At 41.6% G+C, this 21,879-nt stretch overlaps 2 protein-coding genes across 5 annotated transcripts in view; one reads left to right on the plus strand and one right to left on the minus strand.

Annotated features, from left to right (window-relative positions):
• SEC24C (SEC24 homolog C, COPII coat complex component) overlaps positions 1-12,189 on the minus strand; it is a 38,649-nt gene extending 26,460 nt beyond the window's left edge. For 2 of the 4 annotated variants that reach the window (XM_017807062.1, XM_017807060.1), the window contains exons 1-3: positions 12,143-12,189; positions 4,291-4,493; positions 1,251-1,337 (exon numbers count right to left, since the gene is read on the minus strand). In XM_017807062.1, the coding sequence (XP_017662551.1) occupies positions 1,251-1,337; positions 4,291-4,465 (262 nt within the window). In that variant the 5' untranslated portion in view covers positions 4,466-4,493; positions 12,143-12,189. Of the gene's footprint in view, positions 1-1,250; positions 1,338-4,290; positions 4,494-9,501; positions 9,600-12,142 lie in introns of those variants that run through there. The other 2 variants (XM_017807061.1, XM_017807063.1) reach the window with 2 other exon arrangements.
• Positions 12,190-14,349: 2,160 nt separating this feature from the next.
• The window catches only part of SYNPO2L (synaptopodin 2 like), a 38,350-nt gene continuing 30,820 nt past the window's right edge, over positions 14,350-21,879 (plus strand). The window contains exon 1 of the mRNA XM_017807064.1: positions 14,350-14,883. Within this exon, the coding sequence (XP_017662553.1) occupies positions 14,779-14,883 (105 nt within the window). The 5' untranslated portion in view covers positions 14,350-14,778. The remainder of the gene's footprint in view (positions 14,884-21,879) is intronic.

Here is a 21,879-nt window from a genome sequence, read left to right on the forward strand (position 1 = left end):
CAGCACCTTTGTCTTACTGTTTCTCTAGCTAAGCATTTCCTGATCTCTAACCATTTGTAAGTTATTTCTGAATGTCTTTTGTGATATCTTTCCAGTTGATTTGATATATTACCATCTATTGTGCAATTTCTTTCCTTTGATAGTACATGTAAACTATTTGGCCTTATCAGCTCTTGTCTTTGAAGGCATAGTTAATCCAATTTCTGGAGGGATCCTACACTTTTTTTAAAATATAAATTAAGTTAAATTTTTCCCCCTCAAACTTAGCAGGCACACCATTTGACAAATATGTGTTTGCTTCAGAAAAAGCTTTGGAAGTATTCATTTTCTAAATCTTGTCACAAATATACTTCTGTAACCATTACCACAGACTGCTTGAACAGACACTGAAAAAAAATCACTTGAACAAGTATAGGTATCTAATGGTTAGCCTAAGATTCATTATTCTTGAGGAATACTCAAGTTCCCCTTCCAACATCTTTGAGATGTTGCTCTTTCTCATCACAGACCTCAAAATCAAGGTTACAGCAAAATGGGAAATTCCTGTGATTTTCCTCAAAGGCCCAAGACTATCTGGTCTTCAATTCCAACATCCTAATCTTCTGAACAAATGGACACCACTAGAAATAGCTATTCCAAAATATCACTAGTTGGAAAGAAGGAAAAATACAATACGATTTCTTGCAGCATTTCTAATTCTTACATCTTGATTGCTAGTTTTGAAAAAATATTTCCTTATTCAAGTCCCAGCTTTTCGAATCATAATTATTCCTAATATATATTTGGTTTCTAAATATAGCCAAGGGAGCTAAAAACTTGTTTCTTCCCTTAAAGGAAAGCAGAAGCTATAAAAATCTCATGACTTCCAGTAACACTTCTTTGCAATGTTATCATTTCAAACCTCACTTTCCCTCTCAAGTGGGAGACTGCATTCTTTTAAACTAAGGATTTTACCTGACAGAACCTGAATGGGCCAATTCAGCTTTTGAAATTAAACTTCAGAAAACATTAGTCATAAGTCAGGTTTTATCTATGAATCTGCATGCATAAGGGATTTCTACTAGGATTATTTCTTCATATCCTATTTATGCTTCTGGAATGCTGCCTACAAATAGATTGGGAAGTGTCCCACCCACCTCTGCCTGAATAATCAGGTACCCACACCTCTGAGATAAGTATCCATATTAAATGGGAACTTGGCACAGAAGAAGTGACAGCACAAACACTCCCACAGAAAGGACACCATTTACCTATGAAATTAGGTGCAAGAGAAGAACTGTCAGAGTTGAAAGATACAGGAGAGCCCTTCGAAGGGAACCCCAAGGAAGGAAAGTAACCTGGAAAGACAGAATACACCAGTAAATCAAGCCTGAGAGAAAGCACCAAGAGACAGTGTTTCCAATGCTAAGGACAGTCTACAGTGCAAAAAATATCATATACCCAAAATTCATGTCATTTACCACATTGTTCCTTAAGCTACACTCCCTCTGTTCTACCATGCATAACATATTACCAACATAGTTCCTGTCTTTACACTAATACAAGTGTTAACAGTTTCATAAACAAAGTAAAACAGTCCAGCCGCAGCCTAATTGTTCCTGGTATTCAGATAATTGTCTTTGCACTTTTAGCTGCATGACCTCATCAGAAGGAAACCAATAAACAGACTAACTGAAAGACTGGGGCAAAATTGTCCTGGTTCTTTCAACACTCTCACAGCAAGAAGCAGCTATTTTCAGACAGCACCACAGCAATCCACTTCTGGTCCCAAGAAAGACTATCATCACTGGCACGGCATTCCCACAATTCCATTTAGTTAAGAGTTAGGGATTGTCACATAAATCACATGAGAAAGACTACCTGACTGAGGCTGGCACCTGTTCCCATCACTTCTCCACTCAGTCCTCCAAGCAATTTTATTGTTATTTTCAAAATAAATCCCTAAGACAACTAATTTGAGATCACAGAATAACACTGGCAGTTTTCCTTTCACCCCTCAGTGTTCCCTAAATTCCTGCTGCTCTAGCACCTCTGAAATTAATTCTCTCTCGTTTACATTATGCAGCTACAAAAGGTCTTGCTACAAAGAGTTGCAATAAACATCTGATGGAGATGGTGGTAGAAAGGATAACTGTCAGTATCTTTACTATCACCCATCCGCTCTCTCTGGTAATACATTGTTTGTTTGACTCTCACTTCCACCTGATGTCATACTCAGCAGCCACTCACAAGTCAACTTCTTGCTGTTGTGTTAGTGCTCCGAATTTTACATTCCTTCCTTCTAAAGACAGGAATTCTGGGCGGTAACAGGTCCAAAATGCACAGCTTGACAACTGAGATTTCCCTAATACAGTCTGCTAACTCCAGGAAGGATGGTCTCAGCAGAAAAGATGGAAGAAACATCTCCACAAACTATGGTTGGTCTTTGCCTGATATATTAATAAAGTACATGAGACACAACTTGAGTAGTGCAATACAGTTTTGTTGTCCAAGTGAGACCATCTTGTTGCCCTCAACGTCACACCATCTTCAATCATTACTGGCACAAACAAAGCCTGCATTTTTTATCTGCACAAGTTTATATGACTGTTACCAAAGTATCTAGGTATGTCCTTACTGAGCTGTCATGAACCACATTTTTCCTGTTCCAAAATTTAAAAAGGCAAACCAGAAATAATCCAGAAGAAAAAAGTTAATTATCTTAAAAATAAATAAATGCAACGCATGTAAAATCTAAAAATTCTTGAAGTATCTGATGGAAGATGCTCATCAGCTTCTTTTCAAAAACACCCCAAACATTCTTCGTATTGCTAACAGCCCAAACCTGTTTTTTATAAATAGCTGCACTGATGAAACTTTTCCAAATCTGTACTAATTTTTGTTCTTGAATTCCCTTCTCTCCACCACTAAAGCAAGTCCAATTTCTCCCCATTCCTTCCACCGGACAGGAAACAATGGCTACAGTGAGGAGCCAAACAGAGCACTCAATGCTTAAGAGCTCTGCCTCTGCCTTCCCAGGACACAGAGTTTCTTTCCTCTGCTCAGAGCTGATTTTCACTACTTTTATAGGAATTTAAACCCTTTGTGAAATTAGCTCAGAACTCTCAGATTAAAAGTGCTGTTGGAAGAGATTTATTGAGAGCATGGGAGGAAGAGGATTAAGGAAAGAAAAGGAAGACGGAGCAACTGAATAATTCATTCTTTACCACACCACACTTAACTCTTCTTCTTCATTACTCTACTAACTCCAAAAGTCCCACAGCGTATTTATTCAGCACCCAAATTTCAGTTTCCCACTTCCCTTAGTTTCAAGAGAACTACAGGCACTTCTGTTGTTCTATCCTTCTCATTGAATCTGGTTTAAAATTCAGTAAGTTGCAAAAGATTCAAGATGTACTTGTAGGGGGGAATAATATGGAGACCGTTAGCATGATCAGCATAGTCCTTATTACCTTAGAATACCCAGCTGAAATCCAAATGAACATTTTTAAGTTCATGTTGTGCTTATTTCAGCAAAACTGAATTCATCGCCACGATTTGAAAAGGCAGACACACTTCTATCAAAGCAACAGTATTTTCTCCTCTACATTTCATATGTTAAAGTCACTATTAATTTCTCAAAGCAATTCAAGTACTTGAAAACAAAAACTCACAAATTTTCTAATAATTTTAAGTCAGCGTTTCTTTTGAAAACAGGAGAACAAAAGTTGAACTACTTTCTTTCTTTCTAACAAACAAAAATAACAAGGGATATGATCCCGCAGAATCAGTGAAATTCTGGAACACATAAGCTTGCCACATGTCCACAAAACTGTCTATTGAGTTGAAAGGCATTAGAGAAAATAGTTCCAAATACACTTTCTGCCTAGAGTTGTATGTCTTAATCTTTCAGGATGGAGTGCAGATCTTTCTATGTAATAATGTAAGGCACTCTCAATTATAAATCTGTCGCAGCCCCTAACTGCTCACAACCTCATCAGGAAGACTGCTCAAGTCAAGTACTCCAGTACCACGGGGGCACAGACATACAGAGAAAAGCAGGTTGTTTCTCAACTTGTTAATTTTATGAGCTATTAAAAACAAGAGTAAGCTTTACTAAATTGGACAAGTGACAGAACAATAACCTCAGAATACAGAAGAACGTGATTTTTAACATCGTGTAAGTAACATACAGAAAAAAAGATAATTGCTACCACAAAAAAGACTTACAATAGGAAGTATACAGAAAAAAAAGTCATGCACACCACAATTCACAGGTTATCAATCTTAAAAGTATTGACTGAGAAGTACCTTGTGGAGGGACTGGCTGTTGATATTCTGGCATCGGACCATTATAAGCTCCATACTGCGACCGAGGAACCCCTGGCAATGACTGTCCTCCGTAGGCAGGCTGCTGGTATCCCTGATATCCAGGCTGAGGTTGCCCATAAGGAGGCCCCGTGTGAGCTTGCTGGTTTACACTCATTGTATTCACATCCCCAAACTAATCTCACCTGCAAAAAGGAGGGGGGAAAATGGCTTTTAGCAGACATAAAACCAAACTGGCTGACTTCCCTACCGTTTTCACATAAATGAGAGCTCCTAAGATATTTGGGAAGGTAAAACATTAACAGTAATTTACTCTTGCACAGCAATTTTTTCAAGTAAGATAAATGCTTTACAAGAGCTAGTTAAAAACCTGTATTTTCAGAAACTGTGTTTTCTAATTGACTTTCTCAGTGCTTCCTCCTGGTTAGACTTGTGATCATCATCTAAGATAACAGTACCATCATTTGCTATTCCACAGCAGATTATTATCAAGCTTCCTGAGAAACCTTATGAACTACTGCCACCTCACAGAGTATCAGACCAACAGAAAATAGATTTCATGACACAGATGGGTGATTCCTTAACATAACACTGAACAAGTTCAGCTTTCACCTCTATGTTAGTTTACTGGATCACATTTCCTTGCTACAAGCAACACACACATTAGCATCCACAAAGGCAGCTGCTGCAAGTGTTTGATAGAATCTAGAACAGGACCAACATAGGGGGCTCTAGCCTTTTTTTTTTTAACAATAGATTATTTAAAGTCCTTGTTACGTACATAAATTTTAGAAAAGGAAGATATTCCGAAGTCAGAATGTTCACTTAAGAAAGATGTTCAAAATGGAAAAATCATCACAGGCAAAGATGGCACTAAAGGAGTTACACAAAAGATGGCACTAAAGGAGTTACACAAAAGTGTAAGACCTGAAACAGAGCATCGTTGGCAGGAGAGACATTTCTTAGCAAACTTATGCAAGAAATCTAGCTGAACAGACAGACTCCCAATTCCCCTAACTCATATAAAGAGACTGACCTGCTTTTATAAAGAGAAAAACAGAAATGTCATTGCAAGACCCCCAAATCAAGCAGGCAATGCTTACAAAACCAGGGTATCAAGCAGGCAGATAAGCCACAGTGCCCTCCAGTTGTGGAGAATTAAGGAGATAATTTCATGGGCAGGAGATTCCTTCATCCTGTGTTTCTCATAGGAATATTCTGCATTTCCCATACTCCTTTGCACACTCCATATGTCACTGTTATCCTATTCAGCTAAGACTATCTACACTAACACTGTGAAGAGAAGTATTTAACACAATTAAATTATTTACTAAAAACCTTCAGTTTATATAAAAATGCAAGGTACAGTTAAAGCAAAAAAACTAATGTTGCCCTCCTACTTTTCTCCAAACAGTATAATGAACTTGTGTGTTAAAGATATGCAGCAAATCTTAACACAGAGGAGACACAGCTGCAACAGCCACCAGACAGTTGAGGCAAAACCCTACAAGGAATCTACAGTTTAACTCAAGCAGTTAACAAATACCCAAGCTGGTTTGCCTACACACTGATTAGCCTATGCCAAATAATGCTAAGGTTGGTTCTCTACATTACCAAAAATATGATGCCAAAGAATTATTTCAGCAAGTGATACCACAGTTGTATAGCAAATGTACTAAAGGAACTACAGTTCTGTAAGAATAACCTGAAGAAATTCTTTCAGATCCAAAGGCAATATAATAAAGGCATATAATAAAGGCAAACTACAGAAATCACAACAGAGCAATCTAATTATTTACAGAAAAAAAAAGCTAGTAGAAAACATAAAAACTACATTTAACCTCCTATAGCTAGTAAACATGACAAATGTCAATACTAAAACTGCTAATACTTACTCTGAAATTAGATATTAAACTTTCTGAAAGGAAATGAAGTTTTACATTTTTGTATAAAGGTAAAGATAGGGCTTTTGTTTAGAAAAAGAACTCATCTAAATATTTAAAGGTAATTTGCTCTTGAAAGCAATATGTCATTTGCAACAGCTTACAGCAGTGTGACAGAGTTTTTGATCAGCCTGCACTGGTTTTAAACATGACTCTTCTCTTGCTGTCATGTTTATTATGTGTAATCTTCAAAAATTCTGGTTTCCCACACCACCCTTGACTTAGTTCTCAAAACAGTCTAACCTGACTGGGGCCAGGAAATCTGGACTTTGGGACCTACTCCCTTCCTAAGCTCTCTGGAAGGTTTACCTCTTCCTTCCCAGTATTGCAGCCAGTGTCACCACACTGCAATCACAGACCTACTCTCAGCCACCTCCTGTCCAGTACAAACAGAAAAGCAGGAGAATGTCTCCTGCAAAGGTGGGAGTACAGGGAAGGAAGAATGCATAGAGAATCCTGCTATCCCCACAGATCTTGGAACATCTGGGTAGGGCTTTCTGGCAAGGAAGGAGGGTTGCTTTCTCTTCTTCCTGCCCCTGCTTATTAGACTGTGCACGAGGAACCTGGCTTCTAGTCATTGCTCCTGCAAACAGGTCCTTCCTCCACGAAGAGCTGCAGATATAGTACCAGCATCTCACAAGATTAAGACACTCTTCACAAGTTACACTTACAGAAATCCTTGAACAGGGGAACGTGGAATGCTTGAACAAGGAATTACTACAGGGCAGAAGATCAATCTTTCATGCTTTTTTTTCCTCTAATGCATGATGGGACAAGAACTCAAGTATGCCCCCTGCAAACCACTTCTGACTTAACTGCTCTGAGTGTATACCCAGTAAGTGATCTTACCTGACAATCTTTTGCTATTTCCTTTTCAGCCTTCTCTCCCCTCCGTCACGTGAATATCAGTATTTCCTGCCTGAGTAGGTAATATCTGTCAGCTTGTTGCTCTCTCCACAATAACACCAAAAGCGAGAGGTAAGCTGATTTAATGCACAACTTACAGAGAAAAAGAGTTTTGAGATAATCTCTGGCACTTTTATGGAAAAAGTAGCTACGCAAAGGAGATGGTTCTAACTCAGTGTCCCAACTGAAAGCTTGGTGTGATAGACCTTCGGCTATCCCATGTGCCAGCCAGCACAGGCTAATCTCCACCACAGCACAAGTTGATGCTTGCTCTACACTGGCAGAGGGTCAAGGAGGGAGACTCAAGAACAAGTCCAGTGCTGAAGCTGAGGACAAGGCTGCGTCATAATTTCGGTTGTTGGACTCGCTCTAAACATAAGGCCAGTGGCATGCTTGCTCATCACTGATGGGAAATACCACAAGGGCAGGGCCAAGAGTATCTGCCTCTGGGAAGGTGGAAGACAGTTGTCACTGAATGAGTCCATTTTCCTTCTTCCCCAGTACAAGTTATTTGTATCAAACATTCATTTTGTTTCCACTCAAAAAACACGGATCTTGAAATTAGAACTCGGTCACTTGAAGAGACATGGAGAAAGGGAGAATTTAATGCTCTTTCTTATGACATGAAGGGTGGTGGTGGTGTGGAGAATCACAGAAATAAGACATATACCAGACAGGTAGAAATGAAGAAAACAGACCATTTCACTGGGTAAAAATACTGAGGATATTCCTTTGCATGTAGTGACATATTACCAAAACTAAGCCAAACATAATACTAACACATGGTGTTGATCATGATATTACTACTCAGCAGTTAGGATACACAAAGCTCAAATAAGCAGGACTGACACTACAGGAAAAATGCTATGAAAAGTGGTCATTACCATAAACAACTTTCCTGCAAAGCACGAAGCAGTCGCTCTATGCCATTTTCTGTTCCTCTGCACAAAGGCAGTTGACCATGGAAGTTTTAGTCAATACAGTTACACAGCTACAATTTTACCAGAAAGCTGTGTGTTATACAAGAGAGACAACCAGTGCTGATCAGCCACAAAGTGATGGGAGGAAAATACACAGGAATACTGGAGGCGGGGCTGGAATATTTTAATTTTTACAATAGCTTCTGGATTCCTTAGTATCCAAACGAATCAGACCACAGTGCAGTTTTTATGGCCTGCTGTAAAAAAACCTAGTGATTCATATGAGCTTGTTTCAATGAGCAAATCTCCCAAACGACTGAAAACTGCATATTCATCGTTTCTAATGGTCTGCATTCACTGTTAACTTCCTTTTGAAACTGAAAAGCTTGATCTCATCAGTTCTTGTTCACTTCTAGAGGAAAGGCATACAACAAAATTACTTTCCTTCAGAAAGATGTTAGTGCCTTTTCTAATGGTCCTGAGAAAGAAAAGGCTAGTTTGCTTCAGCTTCTGGGGAGACTGATACTTTAAAAAACAAACAAACAACTCCCTCAAAACAAACAACAAAACAACACCCCCACACACAACCCAAGACAACAGCATGGCCTCCTATTATTATGCTGAAAATGAAGGAAATAGTCTACTTCATTTCTGAACACAGAAATCAAACATTTCCCTTCTGGAAGAAGGGACAGAAGAGGACAATCAGCATTCTCAGAGACCAATTCAGAATATTGCCCACAGTGCCTTTAATGCTTCCATGCTACAACTTCCTGGAAGAAGTAGTAAAGTTTTGCTATTCTTATAAACACATAGACTGTGGTGCTAAGAACGATCTTCAAAAAGGCAGATGTCCTTGCTTTTGTTTCACTGACAGCTTGACTACCAGGTCTTCTACAGGCACTCATGGAACACTTAGTTCTTTTCAGATATAAAAAACTCCCGTTTTGTTTTTCTATAGAAAATCCTGGAAATCACAGACTGCAAGTAATCTAGAAGCACATGGGCCATTTTAACACATGCCTCCCTTACATTTGTCCAAATCAATCCAAATGGCAACACTGGAATCGACTCCAGTTTGGTTGTAAGATGTGGTACTCTGTCTTTCCGCCTGGGCAGATTCTCAACTTGTCACACCACAGGTAATATTTTCTTCATCTATGGACATATTCTCAAAATGCACCTATGCATTTTGAGTTACTGCTAGAAACATTTAACAGTCCATGAAAGGTATAAGACACAGTTTTCAAAATGAATCATCTAAGGTTTGATCACTTCTATGTGCATCTAAAGAAGGGCCACATTAAACCCATTTTTTTTAGGCCAATTCATCGCCTTAGGCAAGGTACAATACAACATACAGGTTACAAGAGTGAAAGTGGTTAAATAGGGAATACAAAAAAACCACCTTAGTCTTGACTAACCTTAAAACTATCACTATTTCCAACTCTTGCCATCACCATCATATTTTTACTTCAATAACATTTTATACTCTTTGTTGACTGAAGTCTCCTGGTGGGACTGATTCACATCTCTATTGCTGTAGTAAAGCTCTAGGAAAAGATTTGAAAAACACTCAGTTTATGAGCACTGCTTCTGAAGAGCAACCCTGAGGAAGCAAAAGTCACTGAAAATACAACACCAACAAAATCATAGTAAAAGCTTTCTCTCTTTCTTAGATACCTCCACATGCATGTTACTTGTGAAGTCATCTGACTCAATCCTATGAACTTTGCAGAAGTATAATTGATTAGAAAGTTACATGAGGAGTTTTGAGTTTAGAGAAGAGGCCAGAAGGAAGAAGAGAATAATAGGACTATATGGAAAAGTATTTTATAATGCTAAATGAGATTTCTTCACATACATTGTAACTATGACCATCTTTCATCCAAAATTTCTGTGCTCTGACTTCCTCTACACAAGTATGCTTTACACAATTTCCATCACTTGCAAGAAACAAAACAGAGGTCAGAATTAGCTTTTCCTAATACATACTGCCCAGTTTACACTGTCTTTTAGTGCTTTCTATGTTAACAATGAATCTTGCTGAATATATAAAAACAAGCTCTATCTTCACAAATTAACCCTAACACAGCTTTTCAAGCCTAAAGTACAAGAAACATCCACTTTCTTCTGTGGAGACCTTGTTGTTGATCACTGTTAGTCACTCTTTGTACCTTGCCCTTCCTTAGCCAACCATCAATTCTTCTTTGGATTTTTGACCCTTCTTTTGATAATAAGTGTTACAGGAAGATAATATAGTCCTACAGTAGTAGGAAAAAAACATTCAAAGAGGTACAAGCACCAAACAACTCATTAAAGAAATGATCCTTTAGGTGTCTGTTCACTACTATAACTCAGCTTTCATCAATGATATTAGAACCTGGAGTGAACGTCACAGTATATTAAGAAGCAACTACATATTCTTTATATCAATGTCCACTTTACAGTCTGTCTATAGCAATAAAGAATCCTGAGTAGTATAGCCTCAAGCAGAAAGGGGTAGTTCCAGATGCAAGAACCTGTTCCACATAAAAATGGATAGAAATACTTATGCTTCCACAGACAGTGTGCATATGTGACTGAAAGTAAGTCTCCTCTAAAGAGGAAGGCTCTGAAGTTTTAGGTTACATACATTTCTATCCACTCCATAACTGGAACACCTACTCTAGTAGAAGTTTGGTGGAAAGAAAAAAAAGTTAAAGCCAAAGCTCCCTAAACTTACTCAGGACAACTTCATATTAATAAACAGTAAAGACTTCAGTACAAAATCAGCAGTCACCTCCCATTCTAGTGGTGTGGTTTTACATTGCTTGTAAACAACAACAACAAAAAAAATAACTGCCTGTTATGTCTCAGATGGTGATTTCTGCCCAACATCCCCCCAACACTTGGTAAAATTGACTACAGAAACCTGTAACAGAAAAGATCAGAAAATATTTTTATGGAATTATCACATTAATGGCTACAAATCAGCTGAGCACTAAACTGAAAAAAATCTGTGTATTTACATGATAGTAAAATATTAACTCTTGTGGACAACTTCTGACATAGGTGTAAGCAATTCACCTATGTTTCATCAACCACTTCCATCAGCCAGTAAGGTTAAACAGAATTTCAACTACAGCCAGAGTTTGGATGGTTTTGCAAAGTCTCTCTGACAACGATCTCAGAGCTAAGACATCACACGCACACTGCAAAAAATACTCAAGTACATTCCGAATCTAAAAAAAAGGAAACTAACCTTCACCGTACTCCATAAAAAGTATTGCCCTGAAAGAATGAAAGCTAACTCCAACAACAGAAAACAAACACCTTTAAAGCAGCATCTACATGGAAAGCAAGAGTGCCATATTGCATAACCACCTTTTCAAGACTACACTTGTGTTCGGATCATGCCATCTCCTTTCCTTTCCGCCTTCCTTAGACCACCACTAAGTTTCACAACCAAATCGAACCAATCTCAGCCGCCGGGTCTCCGCCCGGGACGACCATGCTTTACCAAGCTCGAATGAATGGAAGATTGAACAGCACAGCGCAAACACTAGGGGAAGGCTCCGCGGATTACAGGAGATTAGGAAGGCTGCAGAGGGGTATCTGCCTCGAGGCGAACCGGGGCCGAAAAGCAGCGCTCTGTTCTCCAGGTGGGAGCGCCGGCCCGGCTCGCAGCGCGGGGAGCCGCCGCACCACACCGGGACGCCCAGGGCCCCTCGGGGCAGCCCGGGCACCAGGAGCGCAGGCCCCGCCGAGAACCGCCCGGCCCCGCAGGCCGCCGGCCCCCGCCGGGCCGCGGGCGATGCGGACGCTCCCGCCCGACGCGTTCCCGGGAGCCCCGGGGCTCTGCGGAGCCGCCCCTGGCGCGGGGCACGGCGGGCCCAACGCGACACTCCACCGGGGCCGCCGGGCCTCGGCGGGGGAGGAAGCGGCGGCGCCGCAGGTCCGGGCCGCGGCTGGGCCGCCGGGCTCGGTGCCGCCCGCTCGCCCGCTCGCCCGCCCGCCCGCAGCGGGCACCGCACGGCCGCGCCGGCAGCCCCGGCCCCCCAGAGCCGCTCGGGCCTCACTCACCGCCGCTGCCGCCGCCGCTGCCGGGCCCGCTTCCGGCTCCCGCCCCGCCGCTCCCCGCCCGCCGCTGCCACGTCCGCGCTCCGCCCGCCGGGGCCCGGATGCGGCGCAGGCGCCGGGAGGCCGCGGCCGGTGACGTCCCGGTGGGGCGGGAGGAGCCGCGGAGCCCGTCCCGCACAGGCTGGGCCGGCACTGCCCGCACGGGCCGCCGAACTGCGGGAAGGGCGCGGCCGAGACCGTGGAGCTTTTGGCCACGTGTCCCACGAGCGGCCTGTGAAGGACCGCGACATGGGAGCAACCAGGGCCAGTTCTGCGCCAAGATGCAAAGGTTGTTCACTACCGAGTAACGGCAGGACTAGGGAAGTGATCATCGCGCTGTACTCGGCACTGGGGAGGCCACACCTCGAGTGCTGCATTCAGTTCTGGGCCCTCACTTTGAAAAGGACATTGAGCTCTTGGAGCGTGTCCGTCAAAGGGCAATAAGGCTCCTGAAAGGATTAGAAAACATATCTTGTGATGAACAGCTGGAGGAGCTGAGTTTGTTTATTCAGGGGGGACCTCATCGCTTTCTACAACTACCTGAAAGGAGGTTGTAGTGAGATGGGGACTGGTCTTTTCTACCATGCCTGCAGTGAAAGGATTAGAGGAAATGGCCTAAAGCTGAGACAGGGGAAATTCAGATTAAATATTAGAATTTTTTTTTTCACTGTTAGGGTGCTCAGGCATTGGAATAGATTGCCCACGGAGGTGGTGGAGTCATCATCCCTGGAGGTGCTTAAAAGGCATCTGGATCTGGCACTGGGTGATGGGATTTAGTGGTTTAGAGTTTACAGTGGAAGTGTCGGGTTGATGATTGGACTTGATGATGTTAAAGGTCTCTTCCAACCTTGATGATTTTAGTGTCCTATGATTGTGTTGGTGTGTGCCCACCAGCACCATGCAATGGCACCGAATGAGAAGTGTGGTAGTACTGGCAATGGAATAGTCAACCAAGTAATGGTGTCACAGCAAAACTACATCCTCTGCATGTTAGGGCATCACAGATATCTGTAAAATATATATTAGTCACTGAGAGGTGAGCACTTGCAGAATAAGGAAGAGCTAAACTTGTCCTCAGGATCCTAACAGAAAATTATGCTTAAAGCCTTGTAGCAAAGGGGGAACATGGATTTTAATTCTTCTATAACTCCCTGGCTTGGGATAGCCAGGAGGTCTTATCTGTCATGATCCAAAAGAAAAATCACTGAAGGACTCTTCTCAACTCTAGTAAAACCCCACTTGGAGTCCTGAGTCCAGCTCTGGGGTTCTCAGAACAGAAAACACATAAACCCATTGGAGCAGGTCCAGAGGAAGGCCATGAAATGATCAGAGGGGTGAAGGCCTCTCCTGTTAAGAAAGGCTGAGGGAACTGGGCTTGTTCAGCCTGAAGAAAGCTTTGAGGAGACCTTATTGTGGCCTTTCAATATTTTAAGCAGGCTCATAAAAAAGATGGAGACAGACTTCAGTAGGGCTTGTAGTGTAGGAAAAAGGGTAATGGTTTTAAACTAAAAGAGGGTAGATTTAGACTAGGTATAAGGAAGAAATCTTTTGCAATGAGTGTGGTGAAACACTGGGGCAGGTTGCCCAGGAAGTGGCATCCCTGGCCCCATCCCTGGAAACACTCAAGCTATTGGATGGGGCTCTGAGCAACATGATCTAGTTGAAAAATGTCCCTGCTCATTAGAGGGGGGTTGGACTAGATGATTTTTAAAGGTTCCTTCCAACCCAAACTATTCTACTATCTGGGTGCAAAGCCGTTCTCTTGGCCATGGAGTCTATGTAAGCAGTGCCCTGCAGAGAACCGTTTGAATCCTGTCTGTGTAGCTAATCCCAGCTATACTTGTCCCAGTGTCTAATATTATGAGTGGATGTAGGGGATGTCAGGGAGCAACAAGCTGCAGAGGGAGCACAGTACATCTACAGTCTGCCTGAGGCTTTCACGGCAGGCACATAGTGCTACTGTGTAGTTAGTAACACCAGCTGCATGGAGCAAACAAGTGGAGAGCGTATCACTTGCAAGCTGTTTTTGTTCGATTTCATAGGGTCAGGTGCTATCACCTGATCTTGTACAAGTTTGTGCCTGTGACGTGTCCTTGCCTAATGAATCCTGAGTACAGGATGACTCTAGTGTTTACATTTGGAATGAGAAGTAGAAATAAAATTATTACTGAAATGCTTTTTAATTTTTAAGTTTTACTTTCAGCTTTAAAAGTGTCAAACAAAGCTCTGGAGAGACAGGAGGTGTGCTATTTTCAGCCACCCTCCTGTGAGAGATCCATCGTGTATGCGGGGGGGCACAGAGGGTGAGATTGACATGACACGTGTGTAGGACAACTCTGGCCCCTTACCAAGAGCAGAATCAAATGTCTAATCATAGGCAGAGCAGCAGCTGAGAGTCCAGAAGAGCAGTGAAGGCTGGGCTTGACAGTCTCAACTGTCTTGTGTGTGTGTGAACTTCAGGGAGAAAGTGAGCAGAGGGCCTTTTGGGGGACTGGAGAGTGGTGTTGTGAATTGTGAAGATGGGAATAGAAGATACTGCCTGTTAAGAACTGAAATCTGTTTTGAAGTTGGGAAGACAAAATATCTAAAGCATAGAAATCATGGGAGCTGAAGAAGAAATGCTCATCACTCTGTCTGGAGGTGCCCCCTGGGGCTTCCGCCTGCAAGGGGGTTCAGAGCAGAAAAGACCCCTTCAAGTGTCAAAGGTAGGACCTTGAGATGTGAGCGCAAAGTTGTTCTGCTGAACTCATATATCCCTACTGAGTCGGGCATCTTTCACTACTGTTAAGGAATGCAGGAACTCCTTACTATGGCAGCAGATCTTAGAAGGAAAACTTGGGTGGTGTGGTCAAGCAGGGTGCAGGGTGGGATGCATGTCCTGAAATAGAGGCTGTTGAGGTAGAGACAACTGTCAGGTAAAGACCTGCCTCAGTGCAGGTCTGTACAGCTCAGACACTTTATAATCTGTATGTCTCTCCCTAGTTGTCAGCAGAGATGTAACCACAGGACCAGTGCAGGGAAAAGGGCTCAAATATGGCAGCGTCAATGCTTGTGTAAGACATCCAACCAAGGAAAAAAATAATCTAAATTGAAGCAGCAAAGCCATATTTGTAATTCAACTGTCCCTAATGCTTAATTACTATATTCCAGCTTTCAGAATAAATGCACATTTCTTAGTGTCTCTTCTGTTGGTGAAATTTTCTCAATACTGTCTGAAGTGAATATTTTTGATGCTCTATGCAGCAAATATTGGTACCATTTGAAGAATTAAAGGAAAACCATTGTTTGGATGGGAGATGAAATAATAAAAAAGGAATAAACATGAACCTTGATTTGCACTCCTTTTGATAAACATCTGTTACTGTTCTCTTTTCATAAAGACTACTGAATAGCCTAAAAATTAGGAAAAAATGGCCCTCTTTATTAACGTCCTGACAGCTGCATTAGCCTTGACACAATGGTATGTTGGGATGTCTCCCTGGAAGGCACCCAGCAGCAGGAATGAAAAAATGTTATGCCCAGCTCCTTCTGTTTCCTTAAGCAGACCATGTCTCTGACAGAGAATTTTGAAATGAAACATTCTGTGTCATTTGGCTCACCCCAGATCACAGACTGTTTGTCTGTAACTTCTGCCAAATTGTTTGGAATCCCATAGCTTGGCCCCAAAGTGAATGTTTCTTAAATAGCGAAAGATGATTTTTCTCCAGAAAAGCAATTTCTGCACATACTCATAGAGATTCAGGTGCTGAAAAGAAAGAATCAGTATCCTTGAAACAGGTGTCTGGCATCAGTGGTTGTTAGGAAAATGTGATTTTCAGTGGCCACATAAACTCTGTAGGGTCTAAGATTATTTTGACTCCTGTTTTTTCCTCAGTAGACAAAAAACTGGGACTGAAGAGGGAGGAGATTCTAAGTGTCTATAAAGATTACTCAGGATGGATTGAACAGTATCAAGAACTAGCCATTACCCAGGCTGTGTTGCACCTTAAGGTGAACGGAATATTGCTCAAGGATTAGTAGCAGGAAGGTATTAACTAGAAGCAGCTCTAACCCAGAACTGGGTGTTGTATTTTAAGTCTAGTGATACAAATATGTATATATAGTTTTACAATACTTGGGTATTGCATTAAAAATAATTATGGAAAATATAACTGATACAAATCCATTTGAAGCTCAAAGTATACATAATTTTTCAAGCAGGAGTTTGATTTTATAATTGTCATTTTTGTCTATTATTGCCCAGAGTTTAATGGCATCCAGGTGACCACAGGTCACTGTCTTAAAGGCAACTCCATTTAAACAGTCTCCAAAGAAAGGATTTGTAAAAACTTACCAGAAGCCCAGTAAGGTCAGACCTGAATGTAAAGTGCTTAGAAGAGAATAAACCACCAGGAGTCATGTGATAGAACATACAGACATGAATAGCTGATGGGTGCCAGGAGATAACTGAGTGGATACAGATGGTGAACCAGGGATTCCAGTGCTGTCAGTTTAGACAGTTTCAACTTCTAGACTAGAAAAGTCATAGTAGTAATGCTAGGGAAAGATGCTTACCCTTGGATGCTCAGTCAGATTGTTTCTATATACCTTTCTGGATGAATAAGCGATAAAAAGCTAATTTGGGAAATTAATCAATTAAGTATAACAAATAAGTTATATATAAATGATATACATTGTAGTTATGTAGAGACAGTGGAATTGCTAGACCAGACTACGTTAAGAGTCACTCTATGTCCTGCTTCCTCTTTCCTTTGTGTTTCCTGCAAGTATTTCAGAGGAACTTGCAAACTTCTCCAATGCATCTAATTTTTGAGTAATGCAATGCAGAGGGTAATTCTTTCCCCCAGGTAGTTGTCAGCGTGCCCTGTGAAGTATCTAAGAATTGACAGTCCTAGTGGTTTACCCTACACAGAAACAGAAAATTGTTTGTGAACAGCCACTACCTCACTTGTCCCCCTAAGTGGTTTCCTAATGAAGATTTGATAACATGAAGCAGCCAGGCCTTCCAAAGACTAAATGTTGCACAAAGTGGGATTTCCTGCTTGAGTTGCTCTTATTGTATTACAAAGCCCTGCACAATTCCTCACTTTTACATGATCAATTTACACAGTCACACAGTCTTCTTGCTTTTATTTCTTCTAAAGTTTACATCAGCATCAGCATCTTTTTATTGCTTTTCTATATAGAAATTACTATAAGATTAGTCACTAATTGCTGTACTTGGTACCTATTTTTTGTTCTCCTGATATTTTTGTGTCTGCTGTATGCTTTCTTTTTTTTTTCCTGTTTTTTTTTGTTTTTTCAAATACATTGGTGGGCCTCTAATTGGTTGTTCTCTCATAAGCTGTTCACAATGATGGCTTAAATTATTGGCTTTTTTCAAATTGCAGCTAACTCAAAATGTACAGTGGGCATATGCATTTTAAACTATCTTTTCTAGCAAAGCATTCAATTGGCTGCAACTAAATAAAGTACATGAACATGTTGGAAGTGGGGTGTGAACCCACTTTTCTACGGACTGAAAGGATACATAGCTGTAGTTTAAACTGTTTCTCCAAGCAAGGGATCAATTCTATACCTCAGTCTATCTAACACAAAGGGATAGAAAAGCAGCTGTATCTTCACATGCTGGATCCAGCTGCCAGAGAGCTTCTGTGCCATCCAGCAACTCCCTGTGAGTTATGGGTTCAGGGACACACCTAGAACAAGATGCTGGAATTATACACCTTTGTGAAAAGCCTCTTGGGTCACACATAACTAACTACATGAGCCAACAGTGTGTGCTGTCAGCGTAGAAGGCCAACAGCACCCTGAGCTCCATCTAAAGAGGAGTGGTCAGCAGGTGGAGGGAGGTGATTCTGCCCCTCTTCCTTCATGAGACCTCACCTGGAGCACTGCATATCCTCAGTGCAGGAAAGACATGGATCTGTTAGGGTCTAGTGCAGCATCTCAAAAATTATCTGAGGGATGGAGCACCTCTGCTATGAAGACAGGCTAGGAGAGTTTTGGTTGTTCAGCCTGGAGAAGAGAAGGCTCTGGGAAGACCTCATTGCGGCCTTCCAGTACCTAAAGCAGACATAAAAAAGAGGGAGAGCTACTTTTTATACAGGTAGGCAGTGATAAGACAAGGGGGAATGATTTTAAAATAAAAGAGGAAAGATTTAGATTAGATGTTAGGAAGACATTCTTTACTCAGAGGTTGGTGAGGCACTGTAACAGGTTCCTCAGAGAAGCTGTGGATGCCCTATCCCTGCAAGTGTTCAAGGTCAGGATGGATGGGGTGCTGAGCACCCTGGTCTAGTGGAAGGTGTCCCTGCCCATGGCAGCGGGTTGGAATGAGATGATCTTTAAGGTCCCTTCCAACCCAAGCCATTTCATGATTCTATGATAACTAGCTTTGTGTTCAAATAAACTTACGGAGCCAAACCAGCTGTGCCTCCTTTGGGATCAGAACATTGCTTCCTCTAGCACTGCCCAGTGAATATTGGGGAAAAAGCTCAAATTTAAATAACACAGGCAAGACTGAAATGCTAGTCTTAACACCAACTGATTATATGTTTCCAGATCTGTAACTGCAAATGGCTATTCCTTTCATCTTAAACTTGCCTACAGGAACACATACTGACTATTTTTTTCCACTCAAACAATCATTTGCAGTGTTCAGGTGCCAAAAATGTCTAATGTGAATCCGAAGGCTACCATACTACTGATGTGTATATAAAAGGGGTACCATTAACAATTCAGTCTCATAAAAACAGATACTGTCAGAGTAGGGGTAAGACAAAAGAAGAAACAAAAGAAAATTTATAAGTGTCTGAGGAGCCCTCAGTGAGAAAGGATAGATGATTTTTAAATGAGGGTTGTAATTAAATATCAAGTCAGTAATAAGTAAGCTGAAAGAAAAGCAGGCATTGTTATGCTCAGTAGGCAGATACACAGCACAATCAAACATCAATAGAAGATATGAATCATTCTGCAGAAATTAGAAAGGATTGGAATATTGAGAACTAGAGAAACAAAATAAAGGGTGAAATAAAGGCTAAGAACACAAAAAGCAAAGGAAATCTCCATTTTGGTCTTAGGTACAGCAGTGTTCTTTTAAGTTAAATCAGTTGAACTACTGAGGATTCATACTGGGTTATTGTGATTCCTGATGAATCTTTTAACTCTTACCTAATGAAGCAGAGGAAACACAGTGGGATTTTACACTACCCCTCACCACAATAAAGCTGATTTGGTATAGCTCAGTAGTTGGGGTGCACATGGCAACATAACACAGGAAATCTTTAACCAGAAAAAGTCATCAGGAAAGAAAGAAAACAAACACAAATACAAGAAGCAAAAAGGATCCAGTGATGGTAAGATTTTTATTTTAGAAAGGCTGAGCGTAAGTACCAGATCCTGAGATGTAACTATAAATGGCAAGAAGGTTCACCCATTTTGAAAAGATAGTGAGAGAGAACAATACCATCGGGTTCCTGGAGGATTTCTCTGCAGTAAGGATATGTGCACTTGAAACAAAACAAAATTTAAAATACCTTGTCTGAGAAAATTGTAAGCACTAAGCCCGGAATTAACCAAAGTAGAAATCTAACATGAAGCTATATTATGGAAATAATTTTTACAAAGATAAACAGGGCAGCTTTAGGATGATGCAAGTGCATGCAAACCTGCCTTTAGGGATCCTGCTACAAAGCAAGATTTATTCAGTGAGGGGGAAATGCAGTTACTTGCAATACAAAGCAAGGAAGGCACGCACACCTCCGGCACAAGTAACATAGAGGAAACTGGAGTCTTTCCAGCAGGTACTGATAGTAGAGGCAAAGGACTTGGGCATATTAGTGCATCACTAATAATGAGCCAGCAAAATGATGAATCTCTGAAAAAAAGGTAAACATAAACAAATGAGCCTCAGGCCGCCTTGTCTGACTGAGATAGGAAGACGTTGATGTTACTTTCTAATGCACAAAGAGGAATTAACTGGAAGTACCATACTTACAGAGTCAGCCACTTTCAAGTAAAATGAATGTAAGGTAGAGCAGCTGTAGAGAAGGAGGGGAGGAGAGAAGGCTTCTTTCACGTAGCAAAATGTTGAAAGATATGATAGCTGTCTACAAATGGATATTGAGCAAATACCAGCATCGCTATTGAAATATAGGTGACATCATTGTCACCAATCAAATGTGCACAAACAACTAACCAGGGATGTTCAGCAATGACTTTCCAATCTAGAAAAAGAACTGAAAACCTTTGAATCAGTTTATGAATCTGGAGTAAACAATATGGCCTCTGAAAACAACGTAGGATTGATTAGCCCTGATAACTCAAGAGACTTCTTTCAGTCGGCTATTCTGTACAAATACTCTGCAGCAATGGAGTGAATTGTTAGGGGAAGCAGTGACACAGGATTGTATAGGTTCTAAAACCAAAAATTGTTTTGTTGTTTAAGAGCAGATCATCACAACCTCCTTTTTACCTCTTTCTCACATACCTCCACTTTTTCCTGTATGTTTGTCTGATGATAATTCACTGTTTCTACTGTCTCCTCTGCCAGATGTCCTCACTGCCTGTATGCCACGTCAATGGTCCCTGTGACCCAAAGCCTAGCTGTTCTGTCCTATTCACCTTTGCTCATGTGACCTTATTCCTGCTGGAGGTGCCAGCTCTAATTCAAATAGGTCTGATCGCTTCCCGATTTGCAAGCACCTTCTCTTCCTCTCCCCTTTTCAGTGGGCAGGCCGTTATTTATGTTTTCACAAATGTTTACTGTCACATCTAAAACATCACTGGTGGCGGCCTACTCTATAGCAGTCACTAATGCTGATTTTGGAGGGCTGAATATGCCTGCCAGCACTGTGGAAGGAGTGCCTCAAGCTGCATTGGGAGCGCTCCTGAACATGTTTTATGGCCTGTCGGCACTTAGGCAGGTGTTACCCTTGGCTGCTAGAGAGGCAGCGCATGCTGCAGCGCCGGTGGAACTTTCCAAGGAGCAGCTGGGACCAGCAAGTCACTGCCTGCCAGGAAAATGTGGGGGGCTCCAGGGCTGCTGTCTGGTGGAAAAGCTGCAAGCTCTGTACAGTGCTGGGACAGCAGTGAGCAAGGTGGAAAGTTTGGAAGGGGAGTTCTACTTCTTTTCAGCAAAGATGGAGGGGTAGGACCTCCAGGACAATGATCAGAAGGTGGCCTAAACAGAAAGCCATGTTATCATGGTTGCAAATGGCCATTGCTGATTGTATCAGCTACTGATTTAGTTCACAGTTCCTTGTGCCTCACCATGGCTTGGAGCTACCTTCAAGGGAAGCAGCCTTACATGGGAACTCCCTCTCGAAACAAGTACAGAGAACAGACTGTGTGGATGGACTGCATTGGTGATTATACCCTTTCCTCTAACTCTTAGAATCTTGATTTATGCTCTGTGTTTACTCCCAGATAATCTTTAATCATTTGTTAACTATTCCTTTCTCACTGCCCAAAACACTTCACTCCATGTTTATTCTTTTTTTTGGTTCCTACCTCCCTTTGAAAGGCCATGAGGCAATCGTGCCAATGACAAATGTGATGTTGGCCTCTGGTCTTTCATACATTACTGTCCTAAATGGGTTCTCTTCTGCCATGTGACCACAGCTGGGCTGCTCCATGCTTTTTGCTTCCACCAGAGGTCTAAGACTTCTGTGTGAAGGGCCCTGGTAGAAAAGCTCTTC

The sequence above is a fragment of the Lepidothrix coronata genome, unplaced genomic scaffold (genome assembly GCF_001604755.1).
Source record: "Lepidothrix coronata isolate B3197 unplaced genomic scaffold, Lepidothrix_coronata-1.0 Scaffold17, whole genome shotgun sequence".
Taxonomy (NCBI): domain Eukaryota; kingdom Metazoa; phylum Chordata; class Aves; order Passeriformes; family Pipridae; genus Lepidothrix; species Lepidothrix coronata.